Below are 17,542 nucleotides of genomic sequence, written 5' to 3' on the forward strand. Positions count from 1 at the left end.
GAGGTTATGAGGAGTGGGAGACACATCTCATGCTCACCCTGGTGGCACAGGTGATGTTTTTAGGGGTTGGGGTTGGTGAGGCCCTGTAAAAGCTATGGGATTGTGGGAAGTTGCCTTGTACCAGTTCCGACTATTTGTCCGTCCAGTTCAGTACTACTATTGACTTGCAGTGGCGGTTGAGGCTGTTGGGTAGAGAGAGGGCTTCCCCATCCGCTGTTACTGGATCCTTTTTGTCTGGGGATTCCACGGAGTGAACCTGGGACCGAGTTATAGTCCCTGCCCATGAACCAGGGAAAGCTGCTCTCAGAAAAGTGTAGCTTCCAGGACCCCTTGCAAAGTCCACGCAGCTACTGCAGGACAACTTGAGGAAGAAATGACTCTAACCCCCGTCCCCCTTCATATGTTACTTGAGTGAAGGAGTGAAACCTGTCAAAAGATGTCCACTCTGCACAGGTGGCTGGTGAGGGGTGGGGCTAGGAGACCCTGCATGACGGTGAAGGTGAGGCAAGGCTTTTCAACATGCCGTGGCCCTTCACGTAAGCACGCGTGATGGGGGCTTCTAGGGTCCGGATTTCCAGTTTATTTATTTTGGTTATTTATTTAAGCATTTTTATGCCGCCGTTCAGCCAAAAAAAGGCTCTCACGGTGGCTTACAAAAGTATTTCTTAACAGTCCCTGCCCACAGGCTTACAATTTAAAAGTCATGACACAAAAGGAAAGGGGATTGGGAAGGAGGAGGACATCCCAGTTGAGTGGGACATCCCAGGCTCAATGCCTGGCATCTCCTGCTAATGGCATCTCAAAGGACCTGGCTTGAAAGGACCTCCCGGAGAGCCACTGCCATTTATAGGCTGGGCTGGGCTAGGTGGGCCACTGGTCTTGATGGGAAGAGGCAGCTTATTGCAGTTGGATGTTTCTCTGAAGAAAGACAAGGGGAAAGTGCGCATTGGGCGGAGGTCTGAATCGGAACAAGGTGCCAACTGCACTGACAGCTTGCGGCACAGACTAGCAAATACTATTTTGGAGAGGGAAACTGGGGTGAGCATACAGTATTCTTGCACTGGAAGCAAGCTGGCAGAAATGCCGACAATACAACACCTGGGCCAATGGCCTCCTCTCCAGGGGTAACTTCTGCAAACAACACGCTCTAAGCCTGCCTTCCCCAACCTGGCGTCCTTCGGATGTGTTGGAATATAACTCCCAGCATCCCTTGCCAAGAGGGCCAATGCCTTGCTGGCTGGGGATGATGGGATTTGTACTCCAACACATCTAGGGCACGCCGTTTGGGGAATGCTGCTCTAAGCGTGTGTGTTGGGGCTCTGAAAATTGCTGAGGTCTCCAAAATACCCCCTAGGATGAGAACTGTTGCCATTCCTGGTATTGTACTCTTGACTTCAGAAACACCTCTTGGCAGGGTTGCTGGGAGTTCCAGGTCTGAGGGGGTTGCTGGGAGTTCCAGCTCCAGGTCTGAGGGGGCACTTGGCAAAGTGACCGCTGGCGGGAGGCCTTCCTAACATCAGCGGGAGGCAGTAGTGTCGGCCTTCTGAATTTGCACTGGGCGGCTTGGAGCCTGGTGGAGGCCGCCATTTTAATTTCCCCCAGTGCCCCAGAGCAAGGCTAAGTTGGGGGCACTGTGGGAAAATAAAAAGCCAGCTTCAAGCGCCCCTGCCCCCCACCCCAGTGCTAATTTGGAGATTTGGGAGGATTTATTTTAAAGGGGAGGGCACTAGGGAGGTGCCCAGTTGCTTGCCCATCTCTAGCCAGGTCACTGGTGAAACACAAGGAAAAGGCTATGGGGAGGGAAGAGGGAGGGGGAAAAGAATCCATGTCTCCTCCCCCACTCTGAGAGCTCCTTAAATCTGGGGTGGGCAGAAAGTAGATCTCCAGATATTTTAGGAACTTCACCTCCCAGCATTCCCGACCACTCGCCATGCTTGCAGAGTCTTCTGGGAGTTGAAGTACAAAACATGTTTCTGGGCTTCGCCATTGGAAATGATGGGGTTTGTGGCCCAGCACATCCGGACAGCACCACATTGGGCAAGGCTGCTCTCCCATGTGTATATCCTTTCTCTTCCCACTCCCACCCCAGATTTCTTTATACAGTGTGCATTATTATCATTTATCTGTTTTGTTCAGTAAAGGAGGAGGTTGTCATTCTGTAGCAAACACGTTTTAATTAGCATCTTAATCCCCACTCGCCCCCCAAAAAGTTCTATGCCTTTTAATCAGGCTCAAAAGAAACTAGTTCCTCTTCATCTTTGAGACAGATGTACATCCTGTTTCCAAAACCACCTGAAAGATGCAGAAGTATCAAAGTTGCAGGGGGAAAAGGTGGGCTTTTTTTTCCTTTGCAGGGGAGGGCCTGTGTAGGCAGTATCCCTTGAAACCTCCGATTTGAACCCATCGGACAGCGCTTTGAAAACAGGGTTGCTTCCTGACACCATAAACCAATTACAGCAGTCCATTGTGGCCTGTCTTTCCCCGAGAGTGCAAATCGGTTGTTGTCATCTTCTGCTTTCAGTCTTAGTGCTTGCTAAAATATTTGTGTGTTTTGTGTGGGAGAAGGTGGGCAGAATTTGGATTTCTGCAGTACTTGCATGCTTTGCCCGGCTGTGCGTAGGTCTAGCTTTGGTTTTACCATTCATTTCTGTCTTGTTTAAGGCAGAAGTTGGCTGATTTTGTTCTTGTGGTCTCTCTCTCTGTCTCTCTCTTTTTCAAACCAAAATCCCCATGTTTCATGAGTGTGCCTTAGAATTGACAAAGAGTCGTGTCCCCCTGGCTGTCTTAGCAGTTAAGGGAAAGCTTTAAATTGAGCAACTAAGGTTTATCCCAGGAAAGTCCCGGGGTCATCCCTGTTCATGTAAATGACACATAGGATATCCCGGGAGCAGGCAGGGATGACCCCAGGACAATCCCGGGATAAACCTTAGGTCTAGCTAAGGCCCCAGTCTCCCTGGTGTGTATCCCAAATCAGACTTGGAGCCTGAAGAAGAAGTACACCAGTCAAGATAGGAAGCAGGAGAGGAAATTCTCTTGAGACACTCCAGGAGTCAAGGAGGAATCTTCCCAGGAGCTTATCAGACAGGAGGCCCAGGCTCAGAGATCATCCTCCCAGCCCCTGGGAATTCAGTCTTTGTTGGAGGGGGTGGGAACATTGGAATTGACAGAGTCCACCACAGGGTCAAGCGGGTGGAGTTGAGAGGAGGTAAGAGATGGTCCGCTAGGCTAGCCACTCGCCAAAGGTTACAACTTAAAGACCCTCCCTGAAGGTAAAAGCCTGTCAGGCATAGCTGGGAAACCGTTCATTTAGTTGATAGGCAACTGCCTTTCTTTGTTAGTCTAATTAAGCTCAGAAGATAGTTCCTAGCAGTCTCACTCCCTTCAGGTGTGAAGAGATGCCTGTTTGCTGAATACAACTTTGTGGATTGCATGGCAGACCTCTTTATCGTCTCACATCTCAGCAGGAGGGCTCGGAATCATGACACTGTCATGTCCTTTTAAGCTATTTTCTTGTGATAAGGAGCTTAAGAGATGGACAAGGAAAATGAATGGGCTCCTCCTTCCCTGATTAAAGTCAAATGCTTCAATTACTACAATTTTATCCCACCCTTTGTCCAAAGAGCTTGGTGTGGCTTATAGGATGGCATGGTTTGCAAGCCCCTCACCATTTTACTCTCTTGCCTTATATAAAGAAAGTGCGGCAACACAACATTTAATATCGGAGGCAATCAGCACAAACTAGTGCCAGTTTAAAATTATTATTATTATTATTATTATTATTATTATCATTATCATTATTATTATTATTTTATATAGCACCATCAATGTACATGGTGCTGTACAGAGTAAAACAGTAAATAGCAAGACCTTGCCGCATAGGCTTACATTCTAATAAAATCATAATAAAACAATAAGGAGGGGAAGAGAATGCAAACAGGCACAGGGTAGGGTAAACAGGCACTGGGTAGGGTAAAACTAACAGTATAAAGTCAGAACAAAATCAAGTTTTAAAAGCTCTAGGAAAAAGAAAAGTTTTTAGCTGAGCTTTAAAAGCTGCGGTTGAACTTGTAGTTCTCAAGAAGTCTAAAGCAACTTGCTTTATTAGTCCTTTTATACACATTATCAGAGAAGGCTTTTAATGATATGCATCTCCTAACCCTTTCGTTAACCTTCTTATTATAATGTCATCCACCTTTTCTCTTTATTTTTATGGGACGGGACCTCTGAATCTTGGTATGGCTTTGGGCCTCAGCCTGCCTTAATCTAACCCTGCATCTTACTAAGAACATTTAGTTTCAAGTCTCTCTAATACATTTATAGGAAGACAAGTGATTATTCTCTCTGTGTTACCCATTCTCCCCCCCATCCCCCTTCAGAGTCCTAATTTTGCATTTTCAGATGTTTCTTGGCTATAGGTTACTGGCTTCCCTTTTTGGTCTGTATTCGGGGAAGCCAATTTGCCCAGGAAATGGTCTCTCTGCTGTGGCTCCCCGGCCAGCTGAGCTGTAGCATTTTCACTGCAGATTGAGAGAAACGGAAGTAGGAGCAGCTTTTGCTTTAAACATGACTCTTTTAGGTTCATTTAAAGAGCCCTTGCAGGAGGCTTGCGGTTTGAGCATTTATTTGGTTTCCTAAAACCAGAGTGTTGCTGTTTTTTAAATATGTTTAAACTTTAGCTGGCTTGTGTCCCTTTTCCCTGCAAATTTTAAAATGGGTTTGGATTCTTGTCACCTTCTCCATTGTCGGAAGGCACAGCCTTCTGATGGAATCCTCTCTGTGCTTAAGTAGGGTGTGGCTGGAGAAGTAGGCCAGGTGCCCGGGAGAAGAGGTAACGTTAAAATAAAATAAAGCCAGTTGCATATTCTCCAGCACCTGTGCAGATGAAAAAAGGTGAAGTGTAAATGCCAAGGAGCAAAGGCTCTTTACCTGCCCCTCTAAAACAACATCAGAAGAGCCATCCTGGATCAGACCAAGGATATATCTTGTCCAGCGCTTTGTTGACGTTGACGTTCTTGTTGAACTGTGGGTGATCGTGTTGTCTGAACGCAGCGCGTTTTCTGCAGGGTTGCTTGTTAACCACACAGTGTGGCTTCTGAGCACCCTAACAAGACCTGGGTCCTCAAAGTGGCTTGTTTGAGAAAAATAAACCACACTGCATGGTTAACAAACCACCCTGCGGCAAATGCACTGTGTTCAGACAACGTGTTAACCCACCATGAAGAAAACGTGCTGCGTTCAGACAACATGCTAACCTGTGGTGGGTTAACGTGTTGCCTAAACTCGGCCACAGTGGCCAGCCAGCTCCTTATGGGAAAATCACAAGCGAATACAACAGTGGTTTTAAGTATTGAACGTACTAATGAACCATCCATTTGCCGTTATTATTATTATTTTACTATATTATGCCACCCACTGGTATGGTGCAACGTAGAGAAAGTGTGGTGAAGCGGTTGGAACATGGGATTGATGAGACAGGATACAAATCCTCTGCTCTGCCTCAGGGGTTACTGGCTGGTGTTAGCTCTGTTCCCAGGTAGGACCGGCCCTACCATTAGGCAAAGCGAGGCGACCACTGCAAGCAGCTGGCTTCGGGTGCCATGAAAGAGGCAGCAAATTGTTAGTTTGCAGTTGTGGTTGTGGTTGATGATGAGGATGACTGCCAGGCAGGTGGAGAAGCACTTTTTGGAGCAGTAAAATGGAGTGGCCTAATTAGTTTACTTACAACCCAGGGAAAGCCTGGGTGAACAAGTGTGTCTTCAGGAGGTGCTTAAAAGATGCCGTATATTCTGCTACCTGAAACACATGAGGGAGTTTTTTCCAAATGGTGGGTGCTGCTACAGAGATGTCATAATAATAAAGAAAAAAGATGAAGGCCCACTTTATACTGTTAGTTTTACCCTACCCTGTACCTGCTTACCCTACCCTGTGCCTGTTGGCATTCTCTTCCCCTCCTTATTGTTTTATTATGGTTTTATTAGAATGTAAGCCTATGCGGCAGGGCCTTGCTATTTACTGTTTTACTCTGTACAGCACCATGTACATTGATGGTGCTATATAAATAAATAAATAAATAAATAAATAATAATAATAATAAATGTTGAAGACAACACATTTGGGGGTGGGGGAGGTAATAAAGGAGAGTGCCTTCTCAGTGGTGGCTCCCTGATTGTGGAATGCTCCTGCCAGTGGGGTCTGCCTGGCATCAACATTGTCACCTTTTTAGTGGCAGGTTAAGACTTTCCTCTGCTCCCAGACATTTGACAGCCTGCGATAAGATTTTAAATGGTCCTATGTTGTCGATTGTTGATTGTTTTTAATTGTTTCGTTGTCTGTAATGGTTTTTATGTAATGCTTTTAAGATTTTAATCTTTTGTAAACTCCCCAGAGAGTTTGGGCTATTGGGCGGTATAGAAAAGTAATAAATAGTGTAATTTACACAAAGTTCAAGCACAAATTGCATAACTGATGTAAATTGCGAGCCAGCAATTTGTGCACATTTCTATTTGCATAACTATAAAAAATAATAATGGAAAAATCTTCACGTTGGGCCAACTCGATACAGCTTGAGTCAGGCCAGCTCGCAGGGAAAAGTGCCCAAGTCCAGGGTGGGGGCAAGCAGATGAAAACTCGGCAAACTCCACCACCACCAGATGGGTTCCTCTGGCATTCCTACCTACTACAGAGTCAGGGCTGCATGTTGGCAGTGGGTGTCATGTCTAACCCTACTGCCCCTGTTTTGGGAGAAGGTGTTTCAAGTAATCAATCAGAATCAGATTTGGACCTAGAGGAGGAGGCGCCAGACACCAGCCAGCTTGTACCAGTGGGGGAGGAAGCTGTCACAGGCGATTCACCAGCTGGGAGTCAGCCTTCTTCAGAGCTTATCTCCTCAAGGCCAAATCCTACACACTCAGTGGGAAGTGAGTTTTCTTCCAGAGGAGAGCGTCCCGACAAGCTAGCTGATGCTAGGGTCTGCCGGAAGCTAAAATGCACAGAGCGGAAGGAAGGTGTGAGAAAGTCGGTCCGACTAGGATTGTGCCAGAACCTGCCTCCACACCAGGCTCTCTGAAGTTATGGGAGTTTGGCAAGGGGCTTCTTGTTCTCCTTGGTCGGATAATTGTCTCGCTTAGTTTGCATAATTTTGCCTAGGGGGAAGTTTCCAAGAGATTAGACTCTCTTATTATTATTATTATTATTTATTTATTTATATAGCACCATCAATGTACATGGTGCTGTACAGAGTAAAACAGTAAATAGCAAGACCCTGCCGCATGGGCTTACATTCTAATAAAATCATAATAAAACAATAAGGAGGGGAAGAGAATGCAAACAGGCACGGGGTAGGGTAAACAGGCACTGGGTAGGGTAAAACTAACAGTATAAAGTCAGAACAAAATCAAGTTTTAAAAGCTTTAGGAAAAAGAAAAGTTTTTAGCTGAGCTTCAGGTAGAAGAGATGTTTGCTGCTTAATAAAAGCTTTGTAGATTACCTAGCAGGCCTCATCGTTTGTCTCTCATCGAAAGCAGGAGGTTTCTGAGAAACACGACAGCGAGCATGGCCGAAGCCAGTGTTAAGCAGGGCCTGAGCCAAACATGGGTGGATCACCCTCTCTATCTCTCTCTCTCTCTGTCTACCGCCTCTTTTTCTCCATAGCCCTCTTCTTTTCCACGCAGCAGGCTGCCAGGGAAGGAACAGGTTGCTCTTGCTAGAAGCATGAACAGCTCGCATGCAGAGGGTTTTTGAAATGGGGCTGAGAGCCGCAGGTTGGTCTGGCATTGACCCTCCTCCAGGGTCTCACGAAGGGAGGAATTTCTTCCTATTACTGCTACCTGATCCTTTTAACTGGAGACGTCAGGGATTGAATTTTAGAGGGATTGCATGCAGAAAGATCCGCCACCGGGCAGCGGCCCCTCATTCAAGGACTGAAATGAGACCAAATGCAGTTAGCACAGTTGGGGATGAATTTCAGCTCAGGGTGCCCGCTAAGGAAGAGGGGACCAGAAGACCTGAAGAGAAACAGGTAGGTTTTGAGAAGGGGCTTCCGACTTGGATTTTCACATTTCCTAGTGCAAGGTCCTGGGAAGAATTGCTAACTTGTATGCCGAAAGAGTGAGACGGATCCCCAGGGATTACAAGCGGGGTTGTATGGATTGTCCCTCCTCCTCTTCCCCACCCCCCAATCTCTCAGGTAATTGGTAGACCAAGTGGTGTGTTTCCATTTGGTCAACTGCAAGCGGGTGGTGGGGTGATTTTTGGTACACATCCGCACTGTCAAAAGAGCTGCTTCAGAGGCTTAAAAATAGGTACAGTGCTGAGAAATTTGACACGGCTGGAGGTTATGCCATTGATTGCTTATCTACCTCTGCTTCCTCAGAAAAAAGCTTGCTAGTATTGATTCAGGTCTGACCTCTCCCACCCACCACCCACCCCCACCTCCGCTCTCCCAATGTCTCTCCCAGCTCAGTACATACATTAACAGCTCATAACTTAACATTTCTCCTACACTCCAGGAAGCTTGTTCCTCTTCAGGTTGGGTGTGTGTGGGATGGGGGCATGGGCTAGGAAATAGACCATTCACCATTTTCTTACGATAACTTTAAATGCACACGGAGTTTGGATTTTCCCAGTAGCTTCAAGACACGAGCATGTTAACCTACTAGTTTCCATAACCACGATGATCTCTGCACTATGCATCTCTTTGCCCTTGAGGCTGAGCTTTTATCTGTATAATCATTTGTTCATCTCTACAGCTCCATCAGTGTGCGTGGTTCTACACTGAGCACAACAGTTCAGATCCCCGTCCTGAGGACGTAGGGGTGGGTGAACTCACCCGCGCCCACCTTGGCAGGCACTCTCACCATCACCAGCTGGGGCGCATGAGCCTCTTCTAAGACTCAGCTTGGCCCAGCGAGCACCCAGCAGCCGCCTGCCCTCGCACCAAAATTGTGCACTCCCCTGCTGTGTCAGTGGCGTCTGCTGCTGACACAACGGGGGGAATTCCGCAACTGACACGGGGGTGGGGGGAGGATTGTGAAATTTCGGCACAAGAGTGGGCGGCTGCATTCTAGGGGCCGAACGGGTGCTCAAGCGGGGTCCGCACTCACACCAGAAACTCCCAACTGAGTCCGGGAGGAGTGGACGTCGGGAGGTCCGCCAGACTCCCAGACCCAGTTGGGCACTGGCAACGTCCCTACCGAGGAGCTCCCAATCTAAAACTCAACAAGGGAAATGTCAGGAGAAGGGGAGGCAGAGGTAATTAGGGAAGCAAGATGTAGTTGTTTCACCTACTGGGCCTGTTCAGACAGTATGCTAAGCCACAGATAGGGCCGCTAACCCTTTTGCAGCATGTGGTTAGTTAGGGAGGATGGTTAAATTGTGGTTCTGTAGCCATCATGGTTAGGGGAAACACCCTGTACATGACATGTTAAGCCATCATGGTCAGCTCAAAACGCTTCACCATCATGGCTTAGCGTGTCGTCTGAACAGGCCCAGTGTGAGTGAGGCCATGGAAGTGAGGGTATTGTGCCAAAGGCTTTATGGGAAAGGTGGGTTTTGAGCAGGGATTTGAAGGAAGAGAGGCGGAATCACACAGGCATGCCTGGGAGGCAGTTCCAATTATAACCGGCATCAGAGGAGCGGGAAATATTTGGACAATGGAACATGAGGAACGTGAGGAACAAAGATCACGGGCAGGGGTGTATTGGGGTAAGAGCAGGAGGACAAGGTGGAGCAAATACAACCCTACCTCCACTTCAGCAGGAATGCCATCCGGCAGGTGAGCATGTGATGGACTCAGAGGAAACACACTTGGCCACCATGTCTTAAGTGATGCAATGCTTGTGATTGTTTTGGAGCAGCATTTTGAAGGCAGGGGGGACTCCTGTTCTGCTTGAGTAAAGCAACTTTGTCTCGCTCCCTGGAATAGGGTTCTGGGCGGTCAGGGCCCTTGTGGCACGGGCTGCAGTTTAACTTTCCAGTTTCTGCCTGCAGTCTGGAGGGCTCGGCAGGTTTTTAGAAAGAGCAAAATCTCTATACTGCACATTCAGACATCTGTTGTAAGTTGTGGGGCAACGGAATTCGAGCTGTGGGAACTTCCCTTTTCCCAGGAATGGTGTCTAGTCTGGGTAGATGTCTATTGTGCGTCGGTCCTGTGGTTTTGAATACAAGCGTTTCCCAAATGCAGTGTAGAGACTTGTCTCGTCACAAAGCTTAGAGCTCCTAAACCAATCTCAATGATTGGTGAAGCAAGGGAAGAGTGAACTGTACCACAAGAAGTCTTAGACAAGGTTTGGGATGGGTTGAGTGTGGGTTGTCGTTGAACTGTAGGTTGTTGTGTCGTCTGAACCCAGCTGTGATAACAAACCATGGTTTGTTAACCACAAACAACCCACAGTTCACAACCTAACAAACCATGGGTTCTCTTCAGCGGTTGTTCCTGGTTAGCAAACCATGGTTTGTTAGCGTTTGTTGTGCCTCAGCTCGAGATAGAGCGGAAAGAAGGAACAGCTGAGCCTGGGAGCGTTTGAAGAGTGGTTTTTCTCCAGCAACAGGCAGAAGCCGGCTGCAGGCGAATGCAGCTGACTGTAATCCCTAATCATCGCCATCCCTATTTAAGACATGCAGGGGCCTCTGAGCGGTTCTGGAAGCAATTGTTGTTCTTCCCTGTCTTTGCCCTTGGTCCTTGCCTACCGGCTCCTGAACCTTGCCTGGACCTAACCTGACCTTGGACTGGACTTTGACTACGCCTTGACACTTTCCTGATTTCAGTATTGTTGACCCGGTTTCGGACAGATACTTTGGCTTTTGACTACGGTTTATTGACATTTCTCACCTTCTTATCTTTGTAACGTGATTTACGACGGTGTTCAGACAACACAACAACCTGTGCTCAACCTTGAGTGTGTGTCATTGTGTTGTGAGAACCCACTCTTACTGTTTATAGGTTTATAACACTCAGTGTTGGTTGTAACCTACAGGGATTCTTGAAAAGGAGTTTAAGAGTACCTGACTTTTGCAAGCCCTGGGCAGATGATGAAGTAGTGTGTGTGGCCGGGGTGGGGAGAGGGGCAGTGTAGAAATACTGTGGCAAAGAAGTGGCTCAATGCGAATAGTGAATATCCAAGTAGAGCTATATCTAGTTGGCATCTCTTCCCGGGGCTATGGGTACTGGTGCTAAAACGTATCCAAATTCTGCAATCTTCTTTGTGACATCTACTTCCTGGATTCAAAATGCATTTCTTGCAAGGAAAAGTACAGCAGAGAGAAATTGGCTGCATTCGGACAACACCATAGTCAATGGTGGGTTGATAGTCAACTCCACGGTTGATTATTGAGGGGGTATTCTCCAGACGACATGACAGTAATCAACTGTGGTGTGGATTAAGGTCAACGTCGAGTTGACTGTTAGTCAACTGTGTGTTTGATCAACACATCCCCTGCCCTCTCCCCCCCACCCCCATCAGTCCTCCTGCTGTTATCCCATTAGCCATTGTGAGATCTGCCAGCTAGACTACAGTGGCAGCCACCGCTTTTGCCACTCTTGCCAGGGGACTCTGTAGTCACTGAAAATAACCAACTGTGTGTGATGAAAATGTCAACGGTGCCCAACACATGACACGGTTGTTCAGATAATCAGCCCCGCACAGTGTTGGTTATTTGCATTGGTTATTTCCGCTGAATAACCAACTGTGGTGTGAAAAAGACCTCCCAGAAGATACAATAACTGACTGTTGACTCTTGAACCCACCACCGTTGGTTATCATGTCGTCCGATCCCAGTCATTAACTTCCTTTCCACTCCTCTCTTCTTGGCTGCATCAGTATGGACAAGAATTGCATTTGGAAAAATGAGAAACTAAGGCACATTAGATATTACCTTCAGTGCCAAACATCTGATTTCTGAAGAACGTGGAATTCACAACCTTGCCTATGCTGTATTTCTGGTGCTGGCAATTTGGTGCTGCCTGCAAATGATGTTCTTGCTTTAGATCAGCGGTTCTCAAGCTGTGGGTTGGGACCCCTTTGGGGGTCGAACGACCCTTTCACAGGGGTCGCCTAAGACCATTGGAAAAAACATATTTCCGATGGTCTTAGGAAACTGTATTGACTGAACTATGTCATGTATCATCTTTTGTATTATTAAAGCTATTGTTATGTATTATTTTCATTAGCAAACCATCCCATGACAATGAATCGTGTAGAGAAGAACGAAAATAATTTTATGGTTGGGGGTCACCACAACATGAGGAACTGTATTAAAGGGTCGCGGCATTAGGAAGGTTGAGAACCACTGCTTTAGATGAACCTTTTAGGGACATTCTAATTTGGCATCCATCCAGCGTCTGCTCACGTGCTAATTTCTGTTTACCCTGCAGGCAAAGCGGGAGCCCGCTTGGATAGAGAAAGACACTGCGAACACTGCAGATAAGGTAAAATTCTGCTGCAAAACTCCTGCTTGGGGAAGATTCCTTCTTTCACATTCTCACTTGTTATATCTTGGGTGGATGCTGAGGGACGGGCAATTTCTTTCTGTGCAGGATTTCAGTTGAGTTAATGTAGGCTGTGCATCATTCTTTCCCCCTGAGGTCACTCACTGTCTTTTTGCTCTTAAACCCAGGCTTGGAAGTGCGGACGCCTGTTGCATTAGCAGGTTAGTTTGGAAGGAGGCATTAGTTGCTATCCAACAAGTTCACCGATATGCCCTGTTCTCAAAAGCAATACGGCCTGTCCTCAAATGATGTTCATTTCCAGCATCAAGCAGACTTCAGGTCTCAGTGGCATGTTACTAACAGTTCACAATCCTGTTTTCATGAATGAAGCAGGTTGCAAACCAACTTGGCTTCCCTTCTACAGTTTTGTGTTGACATTACTTCAGATGTGATTTTAGGCATTGAAAAAATCTCAGTGTGGACCAATATTGAGACTTTAGCACATTATTCATCTGGGGGGTGTATGTGTGTTGTGTTCTTTAACTTCTTTTGGTGCATTTAGAAACTATCAATTTTTCAAACATTTTTGCAACCTGAAAAGGAAAACCGAAGAAGCTGAGGCTGGAATTCTCTGAATTACATCAACTCCAGAATTATGGGTTAATGAGTTCATCTACTAAGCCTAGACCCTGCTTTTTTTAAAAAGGCCTGGGGGGGGGGGCTTCTCCTGCCTCAGTGTGGATTTATCCAGTAGCACGATTGCAATACTTAGCCAACATACTGCTATGGATCTTCTCTTCTTGCTCACCTTGCCTCACAGTTCCATATATGGATTTCCATAGTGTAGTCTCTCTTAATGTTAGCGGTGGGGCACCTGTTGAACTCCAACTCCCATCAGCCTCAGCCAATATGGCCAATGGTCAAGCATGATGGGAGTTGTAATCAAACAACATCCCAGAGGGCCACAGGTTCCCCATCCCTGCCCTACGAGACCTGTAAGCTTTACTATCCTGGCTTTGCCCATTCCTTCCTTGGAGCTGGGACCTTTCCCCTGTTTGCTACTCTGTAAACTGCAATATACAGCAATGATAAGTTATGAATAACAGGATACTTCTCCTGGTTCTCTGGCTATAGTAATCCCTCTTTGAAATCTTGAAGCAGGTCAATAGCAGGATGTAACATCTTCCCTATGAGGAGATTGTTTAGCTTGGGGAAAAAAGGAGGCTAAGGGGAGACATGATAGAGGTGTACAAAATTATGCAAGGTATGGAGAATGTGGATAGGGGGACATTTTTCTCCCTCTCAATACTAGAACCCGGGGTCATCCCATGAAACTGATTGGTGGGAGATCCTGGACAAATAAAAGGAAGGACTTCTTCACACAGCGCATAGTTAAATTATGGAACTCACTACCACAAGATGTAGTGAGGGCCACCAATCTGGATGGCTTTAAAAGGGGGTTGGATAAATTACCTGGAGGAGAAGGCTATCAATGGCTACTAGTCCTGATAGTTGTGTGCTACCGCCAGTATTCGAGGCAAAAGGCCTGTGTGCACCAGTTGCTGGGGAACATGGGCGGGAGGGTGCTGTTGCACCATGTCCTGCTTGTTCATCCCTGGCCGATGGCTGGTTGGCCACTGTGTGAACAGAGTGCTGGGCTAGATGGACCCTTGGTCTGATCCAGCCTGGAACTTCTTATGTTCTAACTGGCCACATTCTTGTGGTCAGGCAGTGTTGGTTTCTCAGTGTCTATTGGAACCTCACATTCACCTGTACTGGGAACACTGAGTGAGAGGATGAAACTGGGGCACATATTGATCTATCCATGCCTAAAAAGAGTCCTGCTGGATCAGGCCAATGGTCCATCCAGCCCAGCATCCTATTTGCCCCAGCGGCCAACCAGATGCCTCTAGAAAGCCACAAGAAGGTCATGAGGGCAACATTCATCTCCTGCTGCTGTTCCCCAGTGACTGGTATTCATTTGGGATACTGCAGCCTTCCTCAACCTGGTGCCTGCCAGATGTTTTGGACCTCAACTCCCATCCAGCCTTCCTCAACCTGGTGCCTGCCAGATGTTTTGGATCTCAACTCCCATCCAGCCTTCCTCAACCTGGTGCCTGCCAGATGTTTTGGACCTCAACTCCCATCCAGCCTTCCTCAACCTGGTGCCTGCCAGATGTTTTGGACCTCAACTCCCATCCAGCCTTCCTCAACCTGGTGCCTGCCAGATGTTTTGGACCTCAACTCCCATCCATCCTTAGCTAGCATGGCCAATGATCAGGAGTGCTGGGAGTTGTAACCCAAAACATGTGGAGGGCAGCAGATTAGGAAAGGCTGGCATACTGGCTCTGAAATTGTAGTAGCCATAAAGACTAGCAGCCATTGATAGATTTACATCACAATCCTACTTCTGAGTAGGCATGTATAGGATTGTGCTGTCATTCTCCATGGATCTGAGGGAAAAAAACCTGCTTTTTTTTTAATGGCCAATAGTTTAGGTGGCTTTTAACCACATCTTGTGGCAGCAAATCCCACAAATTAATTATATGTACCAAGAAGACATGCCTCCTATGTCTGTCCTGAATCTCCTGCCAATCAGTTCCATTGAATGATTTTCAAGTTCTAGTCTAATATTGGAGGCAGAAAAACTTCTTCCTATCCATGCTCTGTTACATGTATCCTTCTATAATCACCTTTCGTGTCCCACCATGTACATCACCTTTGGGACCTGCCTAAGGAAAGTAGTCAGTGCATCATTTCCATGAAGACCATATGGTACTCTAATGCTCAGAACTGGTAGGACTTTGTCCCATTTTGCAGGTCCCCCAAAGAGGGGCCACTCTGATCCAAAAAGCAAGAAACAAAACTGGAAAACCGCTAAGATTCAGAAAAAGACAGGATGTTTTGGTGCATTCTGTGCTACTATGGCTGATCAAAACTATTTGTAAAAGTATAAGCAAGTCGACCTGTTCAGACAGCATGCTAAGCCATGGTTAGGACGCTGACTCTTTTGCAGCAAATGGTTAGTGAGCATGTTTAAACCATGGTTATGTAGCCACCGTAGTTAGGAATGGTTCACACGACACGCTAAGCCATAATATTTAGCTCAAAATGCTTAACCACTGTGGCTTTGTGTGTCGTTCGAACAGGGTCAGTGTGACGTGATGTCTAGATGACCATTTTTTAATCCCCCTATGAACAGCTGTGTTGGCTTTCAGTGTGTTGGGAGAGTCTACCTTTGGGCTCACTCAAGTATTAATTGTGGTTTTCCGTTCTTGCACTGACAACTCTTGGTGCCACAGTTCAAGGAGGAAACTAGCAGTTTATAGCTCTTTGGGCTGGGCTGGGTATTTTTTTCGTTGCTGGGAAGGAGAAGAGAACAGTGGTTTAAACTAAAGAAATGACATAGGTTTTAGTCTGTTGAGGAGGGGAGAGCAGGCTAACCATTTTTAAAATACCCCAAAGACTATTGGGAAAGGTTTGACTGGCCTTTACTGGGGAAGGAGACAGAAACGTGAAAGGTCTCTATCTCCTTGATATTACATAAAACCATCAAAAAGCATAATACAAACCATAAACAATAAAACCACGATAAACAATAAAACCCAAACCAAACACGTTTCGACCCTATATGGTCTTCTTCAGTGGAATACTAAAATTTACCACTGAAGAAGACCATATAGGGTCGAAATGCGTTTGGTTTTGGCTTTATTGTTTATTGTGGTTTTATGGCTTGTATTATGTTTTTTTATGGTTTTATGTAATACCGTATAGTTCAGATTTATTTGAACTATATTGAACACTTTTGTTACATAGTATATTAAAGACATCTTAAGAATTCCACTTATATGACTATTGATAGTGGAACGATTAGCAGTTTCTCCACCCCTTTTCCCTAGTTCATCGTTTTAACCTCAAGGGGTCAGGCTAGGTTTTTTGCTTCTTTGAGGTCTCTGTCTCCTTCCAGTCCCTTCTCTCCACACCTTAGTTCCAAGGGAAGCACATCAGCCACCCACCTAAGCTATGCTTTCACCTCTCTAATGCTAAATCGGTCGCTTAAAATGTCATCTCTTGTCTGTGATTCGATTTGATTTTCTTTAAAGCAGCTGACCTGGTATGTATTATGGGGCTGCAGTGCCGAACCCCTTTCAGCCTGAGGGCAAATTCCATTTTGGAGAAGTCCATCAGGTTGTGGAAGGCTGACTTAGATCTTACATTATGAGACAAAAAATACATTTGCTCAACGCATTTGTTTTTCCTGAGACCTGGGAATACGCCAACCTAGAGGCATAGATACTAAGATAAATATTGTCAGGGGACAGGAGGAGGTTAGTTGCCCAGGTTAGAGTAAGTCTTCTTTGCTGATGTCCACAACAGGTTTGCCCACACAGGAGGCTATGAGTGAGCACCAACAGGGAGGCCTTGGTTTGTAGTAGGGTTATGTGAGGGTTGTTTAACCCTCAAATAATCCACTGTGGCCGGTGTGGCGTTACACCCCACAAGTCAGTTCCCTAATGTATGTCTGAATTGGTAAGTCTGTGGTGCTTAGAATATTGACCTAAGTGGATGGAGTTAGAATGTCTTGGGAGGGGGAGGAGTGCTATATAAGGGAATGACTGAGGAGATTGGGAGCTCTCTGTGTGTGTTAGCTCTTGGTGTGTAGAATACTTGGGTTCTGGAGAATTTGAGGTTCAGAGTAGAGAGTGGTGTCTTTTGAGAGTGGTGTGCAGATAGTCAGTCGGTGTATATTAATCAATACTGATAATAAAGAAAGTTCAAGAGTGAATGTGTGAGAGAAAGGAAAGCGTGTATGAGAAGAGTGAAAGGATTGGATGAGAGGTTTTAAAAAGGTTTTTTTTTAAAAAAAAAACTGTTTTATTATGAAACAAAGCCTGTGAGCTTTTAAAATAAAATTTTAATCAGTTTGTTTTAACTACCTCAGAAATCCCACGTGTCTGCTTGGCAATTATCATGTGCAGTTATTTACATTTAACACCCACTCTGACAATAATTCACCTCAGTACATATAATTCACAGCGCTTTAATTTATTACTGAAATCCTTCCAATTTAACCCCTTTCTCCACATAGTTTGGAGAAAGGCGGTGGTTGTCCCTCGC

The 17,542-nt window shown here is 46.1% G+C and overlaps 1 protein-coding gene across 2 annotated transcripts in view; it reads left to right on the forward strand.

Moving 5' to 3' along the window:
- RPS6KA1 (ribosomal protein S6 kinase A1) overlaps positions 1-17,542 on the forward strand; it is a 109,948-nt gene that overhangs the window by 46,658 nt on the left and 45,748 nt on the right. For both annotated transcript variants that reach the window (XM_063140112.1, XM_063140113.1), the window contains one exon: positions 12,371-12,424. In XM_063140112.1, the coding sequence (XP_062996182.1) occupies positions 12,371-12,424 (54 nt within the window). The remainder of the gene's footprint in view (positions 1-12,370; positions 12,425-17,542) is intronic.

Source organism: Elgaria multicarinata, chromosome 13, assembly GCF_023053635.1.
Source record: "Elgaria multicarinata webbii isolate HBS135686 ecotype San Diego chromosome 13, rElgMul1.1.pri, whole genome shotgun sequence".
NCBI classification, from domain to species: Eukaryota; Metazoa; Chordata; class Lepidosauria; order Squamata; family Anguidae; genus Elgaria; species Elgaria multicarinata.